This window comes from Pleurodeles waltl, chromosome 6 (genome assembly GCF_031143425.1).
Source record: "Pleurodeles waltl isolate 20211129_DDA chromosome 6, aPleWal1.hap1.20221129, whole genome shotgun sequence".
NCBI classification, from domain to species: domain Eukaryota; kingdom Metazoa; phylum Chordata; class Amphibia; order Caudata; family Salamandridae; genus Pleurodeles; species Pleurodeles waltl.
Window position 1 is genome coordinate 42,654,931 of NC_090445.1, and position 14,288 is coordinate 42,669,218.

Sequence of the window (14,288 nt, forward strand, 5' to 3'; positions counted from 1 at the left end):
GGTCCACAAGTGATAAGATCAGGAACAGTAGCAAAGTTCCACACACTTTGCCACTTTCTAGTTATGATATGAGGTACACTTTAGTTTCAAGGGTAAAGACCAGCTGCTGATGCTCGAGAAAGCAAGTGAGACCTAAATTAATCAGGAGACAAGCCTTACCCTCACCAATAAGATAATGAAAGTCAGAATTGGTAGCAGTTAGAAGGAGCAGACAAGCCAATGTTTAACAAAACTGGAAAATGTCTTCTTGTAAGGAGAATTATTTGGCACCAATGTTTGCAGAAGTGCTGGAAGCTCTTTGATTATGTGGGGCTGAATTAAGTCATCAAAGTAAAATGTGGTTTCAGATCTATGATGGTCCTAATTGTTCTTTAGACACCAAAGAAAATTCTGACCAGGACTTGTCCAGGGGAGAATGAAAATGTCACTTACCCAGTGTACATCTGTTCGTGGCATCAGTCGCTGAAGATTCACATGTTGTGCATAGCCCGCCATCTGGTGTTGGGTCGGAGTGTTACAAGTTGTTTTTCTTCGAAGAAGTCTTTCGAGTCACGGGACCGAGGGACTCCTCCTCTTTGTCTCCATTGCGCATGGGCGTCGACTCCATCTTCGATTGTTTTCCCCGCAGAGGGAGAGGTAGGAGTTGTGTGTGTTAGTAATAATGCCCATGCAATGGAGTGAATAAGTATGTACCTATTTTAAGGTTTAAATAATATATATTTACAAATGTACAAAGTTGAAGATGACTTCTAAACGGCTACAGGCTCCCGGGGAGGTGGGTGGGCACATGTGAATCTTCAGCGACTGATGCCACGAACAGATGTACACTGGGTAAGTGACATTTTCAGTTCGATGGCATCTGTCGCTGTAGATACACATGTTCTGCATAGACTAGTAAGCAGTTATCTCCCCAAAAGCGGTGGTTCAGCCTGTAGGAGTAGAAGTAGTCTGAAATAAGGTTCTTAGTACGGCTTGACCTACTGTGGCTTGTTGTGCGGATAGCACGTCTACACAGTAGTGCTTGGTAAATATGTGAGGCGTAGACCATGTGGCTGCCTTACATATTTCGTGCATTGGAATATTCCCTAGGAAAGCCATGGTAGCGCCTTTCTTTCTGGTTGAGTGTGCCCTTGGTGTAATGGGCAGCTGTCTTTTTGCTTTAAGGTAGCAGATTTGGATGCACTTAACTATCCATCTGGCTATACCCTGTTTTGATATTGGGTTTCCTGTATGAGGTTTTTGGAATGCAATAAACAGTTGTTTAGTTTTCCTGATGTTTTTGGTTCTGTCGATGTAGTACATTAGTGCTCTTTTGACGTCTAATGTATGTAGTGCCCTCTCCGCTACGGAGTCTGGCTGTGGGAAGAACACTGGTAGTTCTACCGTCTGATTTAGGTGGAACGGTGAAATAACCTTTGGTAAAAATTTTGGATTGGTCCGTAAGACTACTTTATTTTTGTGTAGTTGTATAAAAGGTTCCTGTATTGTAAACGCCTGAATTTCACTTACTCTTCTTAGAGACGTGATGGCGACGAGAAATGCAACTTTCCAGGTTAGGAATTGTATTTCGCAAGAATGCATGGGTTCAAAAGGTGGACCCATGAGTCTTGTTAAGACAACGTTGAGGTTCCATGAAGGAACAGGTGGTGTCCTTGGTGGTATAATTCTTCTAAGGCCTTCCATAAATGCTTTAATGACAGGTATCCTAAATAGTGAAGTTGAATGGGTAATCTGCAGGTATGCAGATATTGCTGCAAGGTGTATTTTAATTGAAGAGAAGGCGAGGTTTGATTTTTGTAAGTGTAGTAAGTAACCCACTACATCCGTTGGAGATGCGTGTAACGGTTGAATTTGATTATGATGGCAGTAGCAAACAAACCTTTTCCATTTGCTTGCATAGCAGTGTCTAGTGGATGGTCTTCTAGCTTGCTTTATGACTTCCATACATTCTTGGGTAAGGTTTAAGTGGCCGAATTCTAGGATTTCAGGAGCCAGATTGCTAGATTCAGCGATGCTGGATTTGGATGCCTGATCTGTTGTTTGTGTTGAGTTAACAGATCTGGCCTGTTGGGCAATTTGACGTGGGGTACTACTGATAGGTCTAGCAGTGTTGTATACCAGGGTTGCCTTGCCCATGTTGGTGCTATTAGTATGAGTTTGAGTTTGTTTTGACTCAATTTGTTTACTAGATATGGAAGGAGAGGGAGAGGGGGAAAAGCGTATGCAAATATCCCTGACCAGTTCATCCATAGGGCATTGCCTTGAGACTGCCTGTGTGGGTATCTGGAGGCGAAGTTTTGGCATTTTGCGTTCTCTTTTGTGGCAAATAGGTCTATTTGCGGTGTTCCCCAAATTTTGAAGTAAGTGTTTAGAACTTGGGGATGAATTTCCCATTCGTGGACTTGTTGGTGATCGAGAGAGATTGTCTGCAAGTTGATTCTGTATTCCTGGAATAAACTGTGCTATTAGGCGAATGTGGTTGAGAATTGCCCATTGCCATATTTTTTGTGCTAGAAGGCACAGCTGTGTCGAATGTGTCCCCCCCTGTTTGTTTAGATAATACATTGTTGTCATGTTGTCTGTTTTGACAAGAATGTATTTGTGAGTTATGATTGGTTGGAATGCTTTTAATGCCTGGAAAACTGCTAGCAGTTCTAGGTGATTTATATGTAGGTTTGTTTGATGAACGTTCCATTGTCCTTGTATGCGGTGTTGATTGAGGTGTGCTCCCCACCCTGTCATGGAAGCATCTGTTGTTATTATGTATTGTGGCACTGGGTCTTGGAAAGGCCGCCCTTTGTTTAAATTTAAGTTGTTCCACCATAGAAGCGAGAGGTATGTTTGGCGGTCTATCAACACCAGATCTAGAAGGTGACCCTGTGCTTGTGACCATTGTGATGCTAGGCACTGTTGTAAGGGCCTCATGTGCAGTCTTGCGTTCGGGACAATGGCTATGCATGAGGACATCATGCCTAGGAGTTGTAATATCATCTTTGCTTGTATCCTTTGTTTGGATACATGCGTTGTATGATCCTGTTGAAATTTTGAACCCTTTGTGTACTTGGAGTGGCTATACCTTTTGTTGTGTCTATTGACGCTCCTAGGTATTGCTGTAGCTTGCACGGCAGAATGTGTGATTTGGCATAGTTTATAGTGAACCCGAGTTTGTAGAGGGTTTGTATGACCTGATTTGTGTGGTGTGAGCACTTTGTTAGTGAGTTGGTTTTGATTAGCCAGTCGTCTAGATACGGGAATACGTGTATTTGCTGCCTTCTGATGTGTGCAGCCACTACTGCTAGACATTTTGTAAAGACTCTCTGTGCGGTTGTTAAACCAAACGGCAATACTTTGAATTGGTAGTGTATTCCTTTGAATACAAACCTTAGGTATTTCCTGTGCGACGGATGTATTGGTATGTGGAAATACGCGTCTTTGAGATCTAAGGTTGTCATGTAGTCTTGTTGTTTTAGCAATGGTAACACTTCTTGTAGCGTGACCATGTGAAAGTGTTCTGATTTGATGTAGGTGTTTAGTGTTCTGAGGTCTAGGATTGGTCTCAGTGTTTTGTCCTTTTTTGGTATTAGGAAGTACAGTGAATAAACTCCTGTGTTTATTTGTGTGTTTGGTACCAGTTCTATTGCGTTCTTTTGCAATAATGCTTGAACTTCTATTTCCAGAAGGTCTGAATGTTGTTTTGATATATTCTGTGTTCTTGGTGGTATGTTTGGAGGGATTTGTAGAAATTCTATGCAATAACCATGTTGGATAATTGCTAAGACCCAAGTGTCTGTTGTTATTTCCTCCCATGCTTGGTAATACTGACCTATTCTTCCCCCCCACTGGTGTTGTGTGGAGGGGATGAGTGACATGTGAGTCACTGTTTGGTTGTAGGGGTTTTGGGGCTTTGAAATTTTCCCCTATTCCTAGGGAATTGTCCTCCTCTGATTGGCCCCGAAAGCCTCCCCTTTGGTACTGTCCCTGGTAGGTGGACGGTGTTGCCTGTGAGGTGCTGGCTTGTGTGGCCTGACCCCGAAACCCCCCTCTAAAGGTTGTCTTGCGGAAGGTGCTGTAAGTGCCCCTGCTCTGCGGGGAGTAGAGTGCGCCCATGGCTTTTGCAGTGTCAGTGTCCTTTTTTAGCTTCTCAATTGCTGTGTCCACTTCTGGTCCGAACAGTTGTTTCTCATTGAATGGCATATTGAGCACTGCCTGCTGTATCTCTGGTTTAAAACCAGACGTTCGTAGCCATGCGTGCCTTCTTATAGTCACAGATGTGTTAATTGTTCTCGCAGCTGTGTCCGCTGCATCCATAGAAGAGCGTATCTGATTATTAGATATGTTCTGTCCTTCCTCAACCACCTGTTTCGCCCTCTTTTGTAGCTCTTTGGGTAGATGCTCAATGAGGTGTTGCATCTCGTCCCAATGGGCTCTGTCATAGCGCGCAAGTAGCGCTAGAGAGTTAGCGATGCGCCACTGGTTTGCAGCTTGTACTGCGACTCTTTTTCCGGCTGCATCGAACTTGCGGCTCTCTTTATCTGGGGGTGGTGCATCCCCAGATGTGTGGGAGTTGGCTCTCTTGCGAGCTGCTCCTACTACGACGGAATCTGGTGGCAGCTGTGAGGTGATGAAAACAGGGTCTGTGGGAGGTGCTTTATATTTCTTTTCCACCCTTGGTGTTATTGCTCTACTCTTGACCGGCTCCTTGAAGATTTCCTTTGCGTGCCGAAGCATTCCTGGGAGCATAGGCAGGCTTTGGTAGGAGCTATGGGTGGAGGAGAGGGTGTTGAATAAGAAGTCATCCTCGACTGGTTCCGAGTGTAGGGACACGTTGTGGAACTCTGCCGCCCTAGCCACCACTTGTGAATATGCTGTGCTGTCCTCTGGTGATGAGGGCTTTGTAGGATACGCCTCTGGACTGTTGTCCGACACTGGGGCGTCGTATAAGTCCCAAGCGTCCTGGTCCTGGTCACCTTGGCTCATGGTGGTGTGAGCCGGGGAATGTGATGGAGTTAGTGCCGGTGAAACGTTAGTTACAGGTGGAGGAGAGGGTGGCGGAGTTACCTTTTTCACCAGTTTTGTTTGTGGAGCTTGGTCTGACTGAAACTCCAGTCTCCTTTTTCTCCTAATAGGGGGAAGGGTGCTTATTTTCCCTGTTCACTCTGTATAAAAATACGTTTTTGAGTGTGGTCCACTTCGGTGGATTGTAATTCTTCCTCAAATCTATGCTTTCGCATCTGAGAGGACAGTGATTGCTTCTCTGAATAGGAACCGGTAGTTGGCTCGGTTGCGGGTCGTTTTGGCACCGAAACCATGTCTGTACTCTTTTTCGGCTCCGAGGCGACCTTCTTCTTTTTCGGAGTCGAACCCTCTCGGCGTCGATCCTCCTCGGTGCCGCTGTCTCTGCGTCGAGCAGTTTCGGCTCCGCTATCTCGGCGTCGATCTTTTTCAGCAGCACTTTCTCGGTCCCGAGATGGCTGCGTGCCTGTGTCTCGACCGGAGTCGGACGATCTCGGCACTATTTCAGCCTTTTTCGGTGCCGATGGTCGGTCACCGAATTTATGGGTCGAGCCATGGCCTGGTGGCAGTGGCGTCCCCTGGGCCTTGTCACTTTTCTTGTGTGCTGGCTTCGACGTCTTACTCACAGTTTTTTGGTTGTCGAATTCCTCCGAGTCCGATTCATGGATCGAGAAGGTTTCCTCTCCCTCTTGTTCCTCGAACTCTCGGTGTCCTGTCGGCGTGGACGCCATCTGCAGTCTTCTGGCTCGACGGTCACGGAGTGTTTTTCGGGACCGGAACGCACGACAGGCCTCGCAAGTTTCTTCACTGTGCTCAGGCGACAGGCACAGGTTACAGACCAAATGTTGGTCTGTATATGGGTACTTGTTGTGGCATTTAGGACAGAATCGGAACGGGGTCCGTTCCATCAGCGTTGTTTTACACGCGGTCGGGCCGACCAGGCCCCGACGGGGGATCGAAAACTACCCCGAAGGGCACCGGAGCTCTTCACGCTTCGATTCGGTGTCGATTCTATCTAACCCGATCCCGAACGCAACAATACCGACGTAATTTTCCGATTATTTAGCTAACTTTCCGTTCCGAAACCCGGAGCGAAAGGAACACGTCCGAATCCGATGGCGGAAAGAAAACAATCGAAGATGGAGTCGACGCCCATGCGCAATGGAGACAAAGAGGAGGAGTCCCTCGGTCCCGTGACTCGAAAGACTTCTTCGAAGAAAAACAACTTGTAACACTCCGACCCAACACCAGATGGCGGGCTATGCACAACATGTGTATCTACAGCGACAGATGCCATCGAACATAAGGTTTTCTCTGTAAGAGTCAGCATTTGATGAGTTTTCATACAGAGTTCCCTTCATATGATAAACTTTCAAAATTCTTGCCACTTATCCCAGGATTGATTTGGAAGTAATTATACCTTGGTTTTAGAGCTGAACTTAACAATTTCAAATTATGCTTTGAGTTTGTTGACAAACAACTGTCAGAAAGAAGCTAGCTTATATTTTCATGTTAATGACGTTTATTTTAATGACAAAAAGAATGTGTGTTAATCAAGTCACCCCTTTCCCAATGTGTGCACAGAAGAGAATATGAAGGGGTTGAACCTTGGGTACGGAGGGTAGTATTTTGAAAATGGGGAGAGCGAATCAAGGCTTCAGCAATGCACCCAGTCCCTACACGATGGCAAATCCATACCCACCTCCCTAGTATTGTATTGTATTGTATTGTAATGTAATGTTTTGTATTGTATTGTAATGTTTTGGTAGAGCGCATTCCGGCGGAAGCATCAAAGCGCTAGTCCAAATGAGCTAGAAGTAGACCAGTAGTTACCGGTCAGAGAAAGGAAAACCAACCTAGTTGGCAAAGAGCCAAGTTTTTAATTTTTTCCTAAAGACCAAGTAAGTCTCTATTTGTCTGATCGTAAGGGGTAAAGAGTTTCATAATCTGGCTGCCTCCACAGAAAAGGCTCTGTCCCCTCACCTGGCCCTGTGACTGTGGGTACCCGAATAAGTTGGCTAGACGAGGATCTCAGCGTCCTAGATGGAAAATAGAGTTGTAGGGCTGAATGCAAATACGCACAGCCCTCTTGATGGTAGGCCTTGAAAGTAAGGCATAAGGATTTAAACTTAAACAACTTCATTGGCTACCATTCGATAAAAGGATTAAGACAACAACTGGCAGAAAAAGAGAGGGGTACATTCAAAATAAGACGAGCCGCCGCATTTTGAATAAGTTGTAGTTTATAGAGGACTAATTTGCTGACATTTAACAATAAGGCATTGCAATAGTCCAGTCGAGGTATTACAAGGGTCAACACCACCGGAACCTTCAAATTGTCATGTAAAAATGGGAGGATTTTCTTCAGGGTTTTAAGCGCCCAAAAGCAGCTTTTAAGTGTCTGATTTACATGCTGCTCAAAGGAAAGAGAACTGTAAAATATAGTCCCCAAATTTCTGGCTGAAGTACGTGGCACCGGGCACACACTGCAGGCTGCTGGCCACCAGCTTGAGCTCCACAGTTTACTGTCTAAGCCGAAACATAAGATTTCTGTCTTGTCTCTGTTTAATTCGAGCCAATTATTGCTCATCCAGCTATTAATCGCCTTCGTACAATCCAGAAATCTGTGCCTAGTTTCTTCCCAGTTACGCAGAACTGGGACAATCAACTGCATGTCATCTGCATAGGACACCATATGGAAGCCAAAGGAGCGCACCAAACTGGCCAGTGGGGCCACATAAAGATTAAATAAAGTGGGACTGAGCGAAGATCCCGGAGGGACACCACAAGGTAGTTGAAAAGGAGTGGCCCTGTGGTCTCCGCAAGACACTGTGTTAGATCTATTGGACTTAAGTATGTCCAGTGCTTTGTCTCTTACTCCTGCCTGATATAGTTGCTGAACTAAGAGTTGCGGAGATATAGTATCAAACGCAGCTGACAAATCAAGCAGAACAAGGATCGTGTCCTCCCCCTGATCGACTCTACGGCGAATAATATCCGCCGAAGATATCAGTGCAGTTTCCTTGCTATGAGCACAACGGAATCCATGTTGGGATGTGTAGGAAGTTGGCTCTGTATGCACTATTTCAAAGTAAGGAATAGTATGCACAGAGTCCAGAGTGCCCCTTAGAGGTAAGATAGTGACAAAAAGAGATAATACTAATGCTCTATTTTATGGTAGTGTGGTCGAGCAGTAGGCTTATCAAAGGAGTAGTGTTAAGCATTTGTTGTACCTACACACAGGCAATAACTGAGGAACACACACTCAGACAATTCCAGGCCAATAGGTTTTTGTATAGAAAAATATCTTTTCTTAGTTTATTTTAAGAACCACAGGTGCAAATTCTACATGTAATACTTTGCATGAAAGGTATTGCAGGTAAGTACTTTAGGAACTTTGAATAATCACAATATCATATATACTTTTCAAATAAAACACATATAGCTATTTTAAAACTAGACAGTGCAATTTTCACAGTTCCTAGGGGAGGTTAGTAATTGTTAGTTCTTGCAGGTAAGTAAACCACCTATGGGGTTCAAGTTTGGGTCCAAGGTAGCCCACCGTTGGGGGTTCAGAGCAACCCCAAAGTTACCACACCAGCAGCTCAGGGCCGGTCAGGTGCAGAGTTCAAAGTGGTGCCCAAAACACATAGGCTTCAATAGAGAAGGGGGTGCCCCGGTTCCAGTCTGCCAGCAGGTAAGTACCCGCGTCTTCGGAGGGCAGACCAGGGGGGTTTTGTAGGGCACCGGGGGGGACACAAGTTAGCACAGAAAGTACACCCTCAGCAGCACGGGGGCGGCCGGGTGCAGTGTGCAAACACACGTCGGGTTTCCAATGAAAATCAATGGGAGACCAAGGGGTCTCTTCAGCGATGCAGGCAGGCAAGGGGGGGGCTCCTCGGGGTAGCCACCACCTGGGCAAGGGAGAGGGCCTCCTGGGGGTCACTCCTGCACTGGAGTTCCGATCTTTCAGGTCCTGGGGGCTGCGGGTGCAGGGTCTTTTCCAGGCGTCGGGATCTGGGAGTCAGGCAGTCGCGGTCAGGGGGAGCCTCGGGATTCCCTCTGCAGGCGTAGCTGTGGGAGCTCAGGGGGGTCAACTCTGGCTACTCACGGTCTCGTAGTCGCCAGGGAGTCCTCCCTGAAGTGTTTGTTCTCCACAAGTCGAGCCAGGGGCGTTGGGTGCAGAGTTGCAAGTCTCACGCTTCCGGTGGGAAACGCAGTTGTCTTGAAGTTGCTTCTTTGGAAACAAAGTTGCAGTCTTGGGTGAACAGGGCCGTTGTTCTCAGGAGTTTCTTGGTCCTTTTAGAGCAGGGCAGTCCTCTGAGGATTCAGAGGTCGCTGGTCCTGGGGAAAGCGTCGCTGGAGCAGTTTTCTTCAGAAGGGGGGAGACAGGCCAGTAGAGCTGGGGCCAAAGCAGTTGGTGTCTCCGTCTTCTCTGCAGGGTTTTTCAGCTTAGCAGTCCTCTTCTTCTTAGGTTGCAGGAATCTGAGTTCCTAGGTTCTGGGGAGCCCTTAAATACTACATTTAAGGGCGTGTTTAGGTCTGGGGGGTTAGTGGCCAATGGCTACTAGCCCTGAGGGTGGGTACACCCTCTTTGTGCCTCCTCCCTGAGGGGAGGGGGGCACATCCCTAATCCTATTGGGGGAATCCTCCATCTGCAAGATGGAGGATTTCTAAAAGTCAGAGTCACCTCAGCTCAGGACACCTTGGGGGCTGTCCTGACTGGCCAGTGACTCCTCCTTGTTTTTCTCATTATCTCTCCGGGACTTGCCGCCAAAAGTGGGGGCTGTGTCCAGGGGGCGGGCATCTCCACTAGCTGGAGTGCCCTGGGGCATTGTAACACGAAGCCTGAGCCTTTGAGGATCACTGCTAGGTGTTACAGTTCCTGCAGAGGGGAGGTGTGAAGCACCTCCACCCAGAGCAGGCTTTTGTTTCTGTCCTCAGAGAGCACAAAGGCCCTCACCACATGGGGTCAGAAACTCGTCTCTCAGCAGCAGGCTGGCACAGACCAGTCAGTCCTGCACTGAACAATTGGGTAAAATACAGGGGGCATCTCTAAGATGCCCTCTGTGTGCATTTTTTAATAAATCCAACACTGGCATCAGTGTGGGTTTATTATTCTGAGAAGTTTGATACCAAACTTCCCAGTATTCAGTGTAGCCATTATGGAGCTGTGGAGTTCGTTTTTGACAGACTCCCAGACCATATACTCTTATGGCTACCCTGCACTTACAATGTCTAAGGTTTTGCTTAGACACTGTAGGGGCATAGTGCTCATGCCCTCACCTGTGGTATAGTGCACCCTGCCTTAGGGCTGTAAGGCCTGCTAGAGGGGTGACTTACCTATGCCATAGCTAGTGTGAGGTTGGCATGGCACCCTGAGGGGAGTGCCATGTCGACTTAGTCATTTTCTCCCCACCAGCACACACAAGCTGGCAAGCAGTGTGTCTGTGCTGAGTGAGGGGTCCCTAAGGTGGCATAAGACATGCTGCAGCCCTTATAGACCTTCCCTGGCATCAGGGCCCTTGGTACCAGGGGTACCAGTTACAAGGGACTTACCTGGGTGCCAGGGTTGTGCCAATTGTGGAAACAATGGTACATTTTGGGTGAAAGAACACTGGTGCTGGGGCCTGGTTAGCAGGGTCCCAGCACACTTCTCAGTCAAGTCAGCATCAGTATCAGGCAAAAAGTGGGGGGTAACTGCAACAGGGAGCCATTTCTTTACAGGATGCATCCAGGCTCCCGTTTGCCCGTAAAAAGTCTGAAATTCCTTGTTCATATGCCTTTCCAGGTTGTTAGCTGGGGTGGGTAATAGAGAGATTGGTCGGAGATTTGTCAGGTCAATGATGTCCCTGCCTGGTTTCTTAATTAGTGGAATTACAATGGATTCTTTCCAGGAATCCGGAAAATGACCTTTATGCAGGATGTCTGCATGAACAGGTTCCAGGGCGGAGGAGATCAGGTCAGGCACTAACTTGAGAATCTGCAGAGGGCAGGGATCATTTGGAGAGCCAGATTTTACAGCAGCTAGACATTCTGAAATTTGTGTGACCAATAAAGGCTGAAAGCTATTCAGCCTATTAACAGCTCGGGGGGTACAAAGTCCTCCCGTAAATCCTTCTCACACTCATGGATGGTTTGTGGAAAATGTGCCTGTATTTGTAAGATTTTGTCTTTGAAGAAGTCTGCCACTTTTTTGCAGAAAGTCTGAGTTCCCCAAGCTGGAAGGTGGAGGCGGAATAGGAAGTGAGCGAATTATTTTGAACAGTTCTTTCTGTTTGTTCTGTGCTTCTTTAATCGTGCGAGAAATGTATTCTGTCTTGGCTGATCTGATAGCCTGTTTGTAATTCGCCAGAGTACTCCTCAATTTATCCCTCTCCGTACTGGTCTTATTGAGCTGCCATTTACGTTCCTGTCTGCGATAGATTCATTGAAAACTTTTAAGTTCCTTCGAAAACCAGGGAGCAGAGAGGCAGCGTCCTGGTTTAGGCTCAGATGGAACCATGGATGCTATAGTGTCTATAGCTAGTCTTATTCCTAAGTCAAAGATCTCCAAAGTAGAATGGACCGGTGCTTTCGCCTGATCCCAGCCTGACTGGAGAGCCCAGGCAAAATTTGTCTCCTGGACCCTGTGCCATGGTCTAATAATTCTAGACACAGGGTGAATTTTAGTGGCTGCCTCTGTGCCTACTAACCTAAAAGACAACAAATGATGGTCGGTCCAGTCCAGGGCCATGTTGTCTGCCCTAACGCCATTTTCATGCCGAAGGAAAATGCCGTCCAGCATGTGCCCTGCACGATGTGTTACAGTCAAATCCCCAATATACCATTCCAGGCTGCTCATCAAACTTAGGAAATCACAGATAACTGGATCAGACTGGTCTTCAAGATGAAGATTAAAGTCGCCCAGGACAATTGCTTTGGGGCCAGTATTAAGTGTTCCAGTAAAGTGGGCCAGGACGATAAGAAATCCTTCCTGGGGCTGGGGGGCCTGTATACCAGTAGTCCCTCCAACAACACTGTACACTGTAGGTGGATCTTGAAAAAGGCTCCTTCACAAATGGTCTGGCTGATACTAAGCCCATCCAGCGTGCAACCAAAATGATTTCTAAAAATGATGGCCAGCCTACCTCCTCTCTTCTCTAGCCTATCTAGCCTGGAAAAAGAGTACTCTGGAGGTGAAGCAGCTAGGAAATCTGGGTTAGAAGCTTCTTTAGCCCAGGTTTCAGTAATGAAGAGGCAGTCCAAGTGGGCTGCTTCAATCAGTTCCCTGATTTCAAACGCATGTTTCCCCAGAGAGCGAACATTAACTAAGCCACAGTTAATGTTAGAATGCTTATTGTCTATCACAGTATCTTTACTCCCCAACTCGTTTATTCGAAGCACAGGACTATCTTTCTTAGGAGATATAATAGTGTTCCAGCCACAATCAATTCTTACAGCAAGGAGTCCCTGAATGGGCAGGATCAATCTGCGTACAATGCATACCAGGAACTTCTTCTTTAAAATCAAGGAGCGCACGTTTTGAGAAGTTCTTGGGGTGGGGGTGGGGGGGGTCGCTCTTGGGAATAACCAGCCTGGCCCACGGACCCATCTGGACTCAGGCAGGCGCAGACTGGCTTGCCTGTGGCGCGCCCCGCTGTGGGGCGCCTCTCCATCCGTTTAAATGCGGAAATGGATGGCGTCTGCTCTGTCCTCCCCAAGAAACACTAGACTGTCGTTAGGTCGATTCCCCAAAAATGGCCGACGCCGTACAGCAATGCAAACGAGGAGGGCTCTAACCGGCCCAAACCACGTGGATGGCGGCTTGGAAGTGACGGCGTGTCCCCCGGTTAAAAACAAGAAAAGAGCTGCCTAAGAGCGCAAGTGGAGTTTAATACATAAGGCATCAGGCACCGGCAAATATTTACTCCATGTGGTCTTAGAAACTTCCTCACCTTGTGATAGATGCATGCACCACGATTCACCAGATACTTGGCTGCCTCCAGCTGGTTGCTTACAACTGCCTCCATTAGCGGAGTCCGTAGGACCTTGTCGTAGGCATTAATATAAGCTCCAGCCTGGGAAAAAGAACAGAGACAAACTAATGCCTGTCAGGCATTCAGAAGCTTTTAGATTTAAGGCAGGATGCTTTTAGATTCAAGGCAGGATGACTTTAAATTTAAGGCGGGATGGCACACATCACGCAGCTAATACTGTGACAAACTAGGGTTAAGAGATAAGTGTGCAGTGGGACTCTAGGCCATGTAGGCCAATTTTAAAAGCAGAACTGCTAGGCCATATAACTAGCTCAGGACAGAGAGGCCATGGTGGATCGGAAGGTGTTCAAGAGCATGCAACCCATAACACACTGGGGAGCCCCATCTGCAGGAAAAGGACATCACAGCACAGAAATCATCAGGGATTGCAGGAACCTCTTTTGTTACTACAGAAGCTCCAGAATACAGCCTTAATGGAACAAACTAATCATTTTAAAACAGGGGCCACAAGACTGGTCAACATGAAGAAAGGATAGCAGATTTTATTTCATCTAGCTTCTAGGTGTCATTAGAAGAGTATATGTAGTAAGGATGGGATGTAACAGTCTCACCTGTAACAGAACATGGCAGATCTCCAGGTAACCCTTCTGTGCTGCAGCGTGCAGAGGCGTCCTCTTGCTCACTTGCTCAGCCAAAAAGTTAGGGTCCAGGTTGTCCACTTGTGGGGCAAACAAGAGGTAGATTGAAGCAAAAAGTAAATGAGGAGTTTGTCATCTTTCTGGCCAGCATGTTAGCTTTTTTTTTTTTTAAACTCCCCTGTACACCAACCCACATCTATATTATTATAACAGTACTAAGTTCACAGACATCAGGTGAGCAGTTCCGAAACACAGCACTGGTCGTTCCCAAGCCAAAAATAAATCATATAATGGACAACACAAAGGCATTTTTTCTTCCATGTCTCTAGCCTGCTGCATGCATTACTGTGTTCAGGCTCATATTTCCCCAACTTTATGCAGTGCAAATTTTTCCTGAAAGTTACTTCGGTGCTTGTTTGAGTTTTAGGAAATTTGAGACCCATATCACCTATAACAAAAGGCTGTATTTCTCTCCAAAACACACTGAGGATCAATACTGTTTACACTTGCAGTGGATGGTTCCAGAGGCTCTGCTATTTCCACAGCCTCAGAATTGGCAGGAGGAATCTTATGGATCAGAGATTGACTGTCTCACTCCACAACACAACTACAATTACCAAAAATCGAAACCAAGATCAATAGAACACAAGATTATCAG

At 46.7% G+C, this 14,288-nt stretch overlaps 1 protein-coding gene across 5 annotated transcripts in view; it reads right to left on the reverse strand.

Annotated features, from left to right (window-relative positions):
- EHMT2 (euchromatic histone lysine methyltransferase 2) overlaps positions 1-14,288 on the reverse strand; it is a 220,706-nt gene that overhangs the window by 123,611 nt on the left and 82,807 nt on the right. For all 5 annotated transcript variants that reach the window (XM_069237196.1, XM_069237195.1, XM_069237194.1 and 2 more), the window contains 2 exons: positions 13,604-13,710; positions 12,951-13,073 (listed from right to left, as the gene is read on the reverse strand). In XM_069237196.1, coding sequence (XP_069093297.1) covers positions 12,951-13,073; positions 13,604-13,710 — 230 coding nt within the window. The remainder of the gene's footprint in view (positions 1-12,950; positions 13,074-13,603; positions 13,711-14,288) is intronic.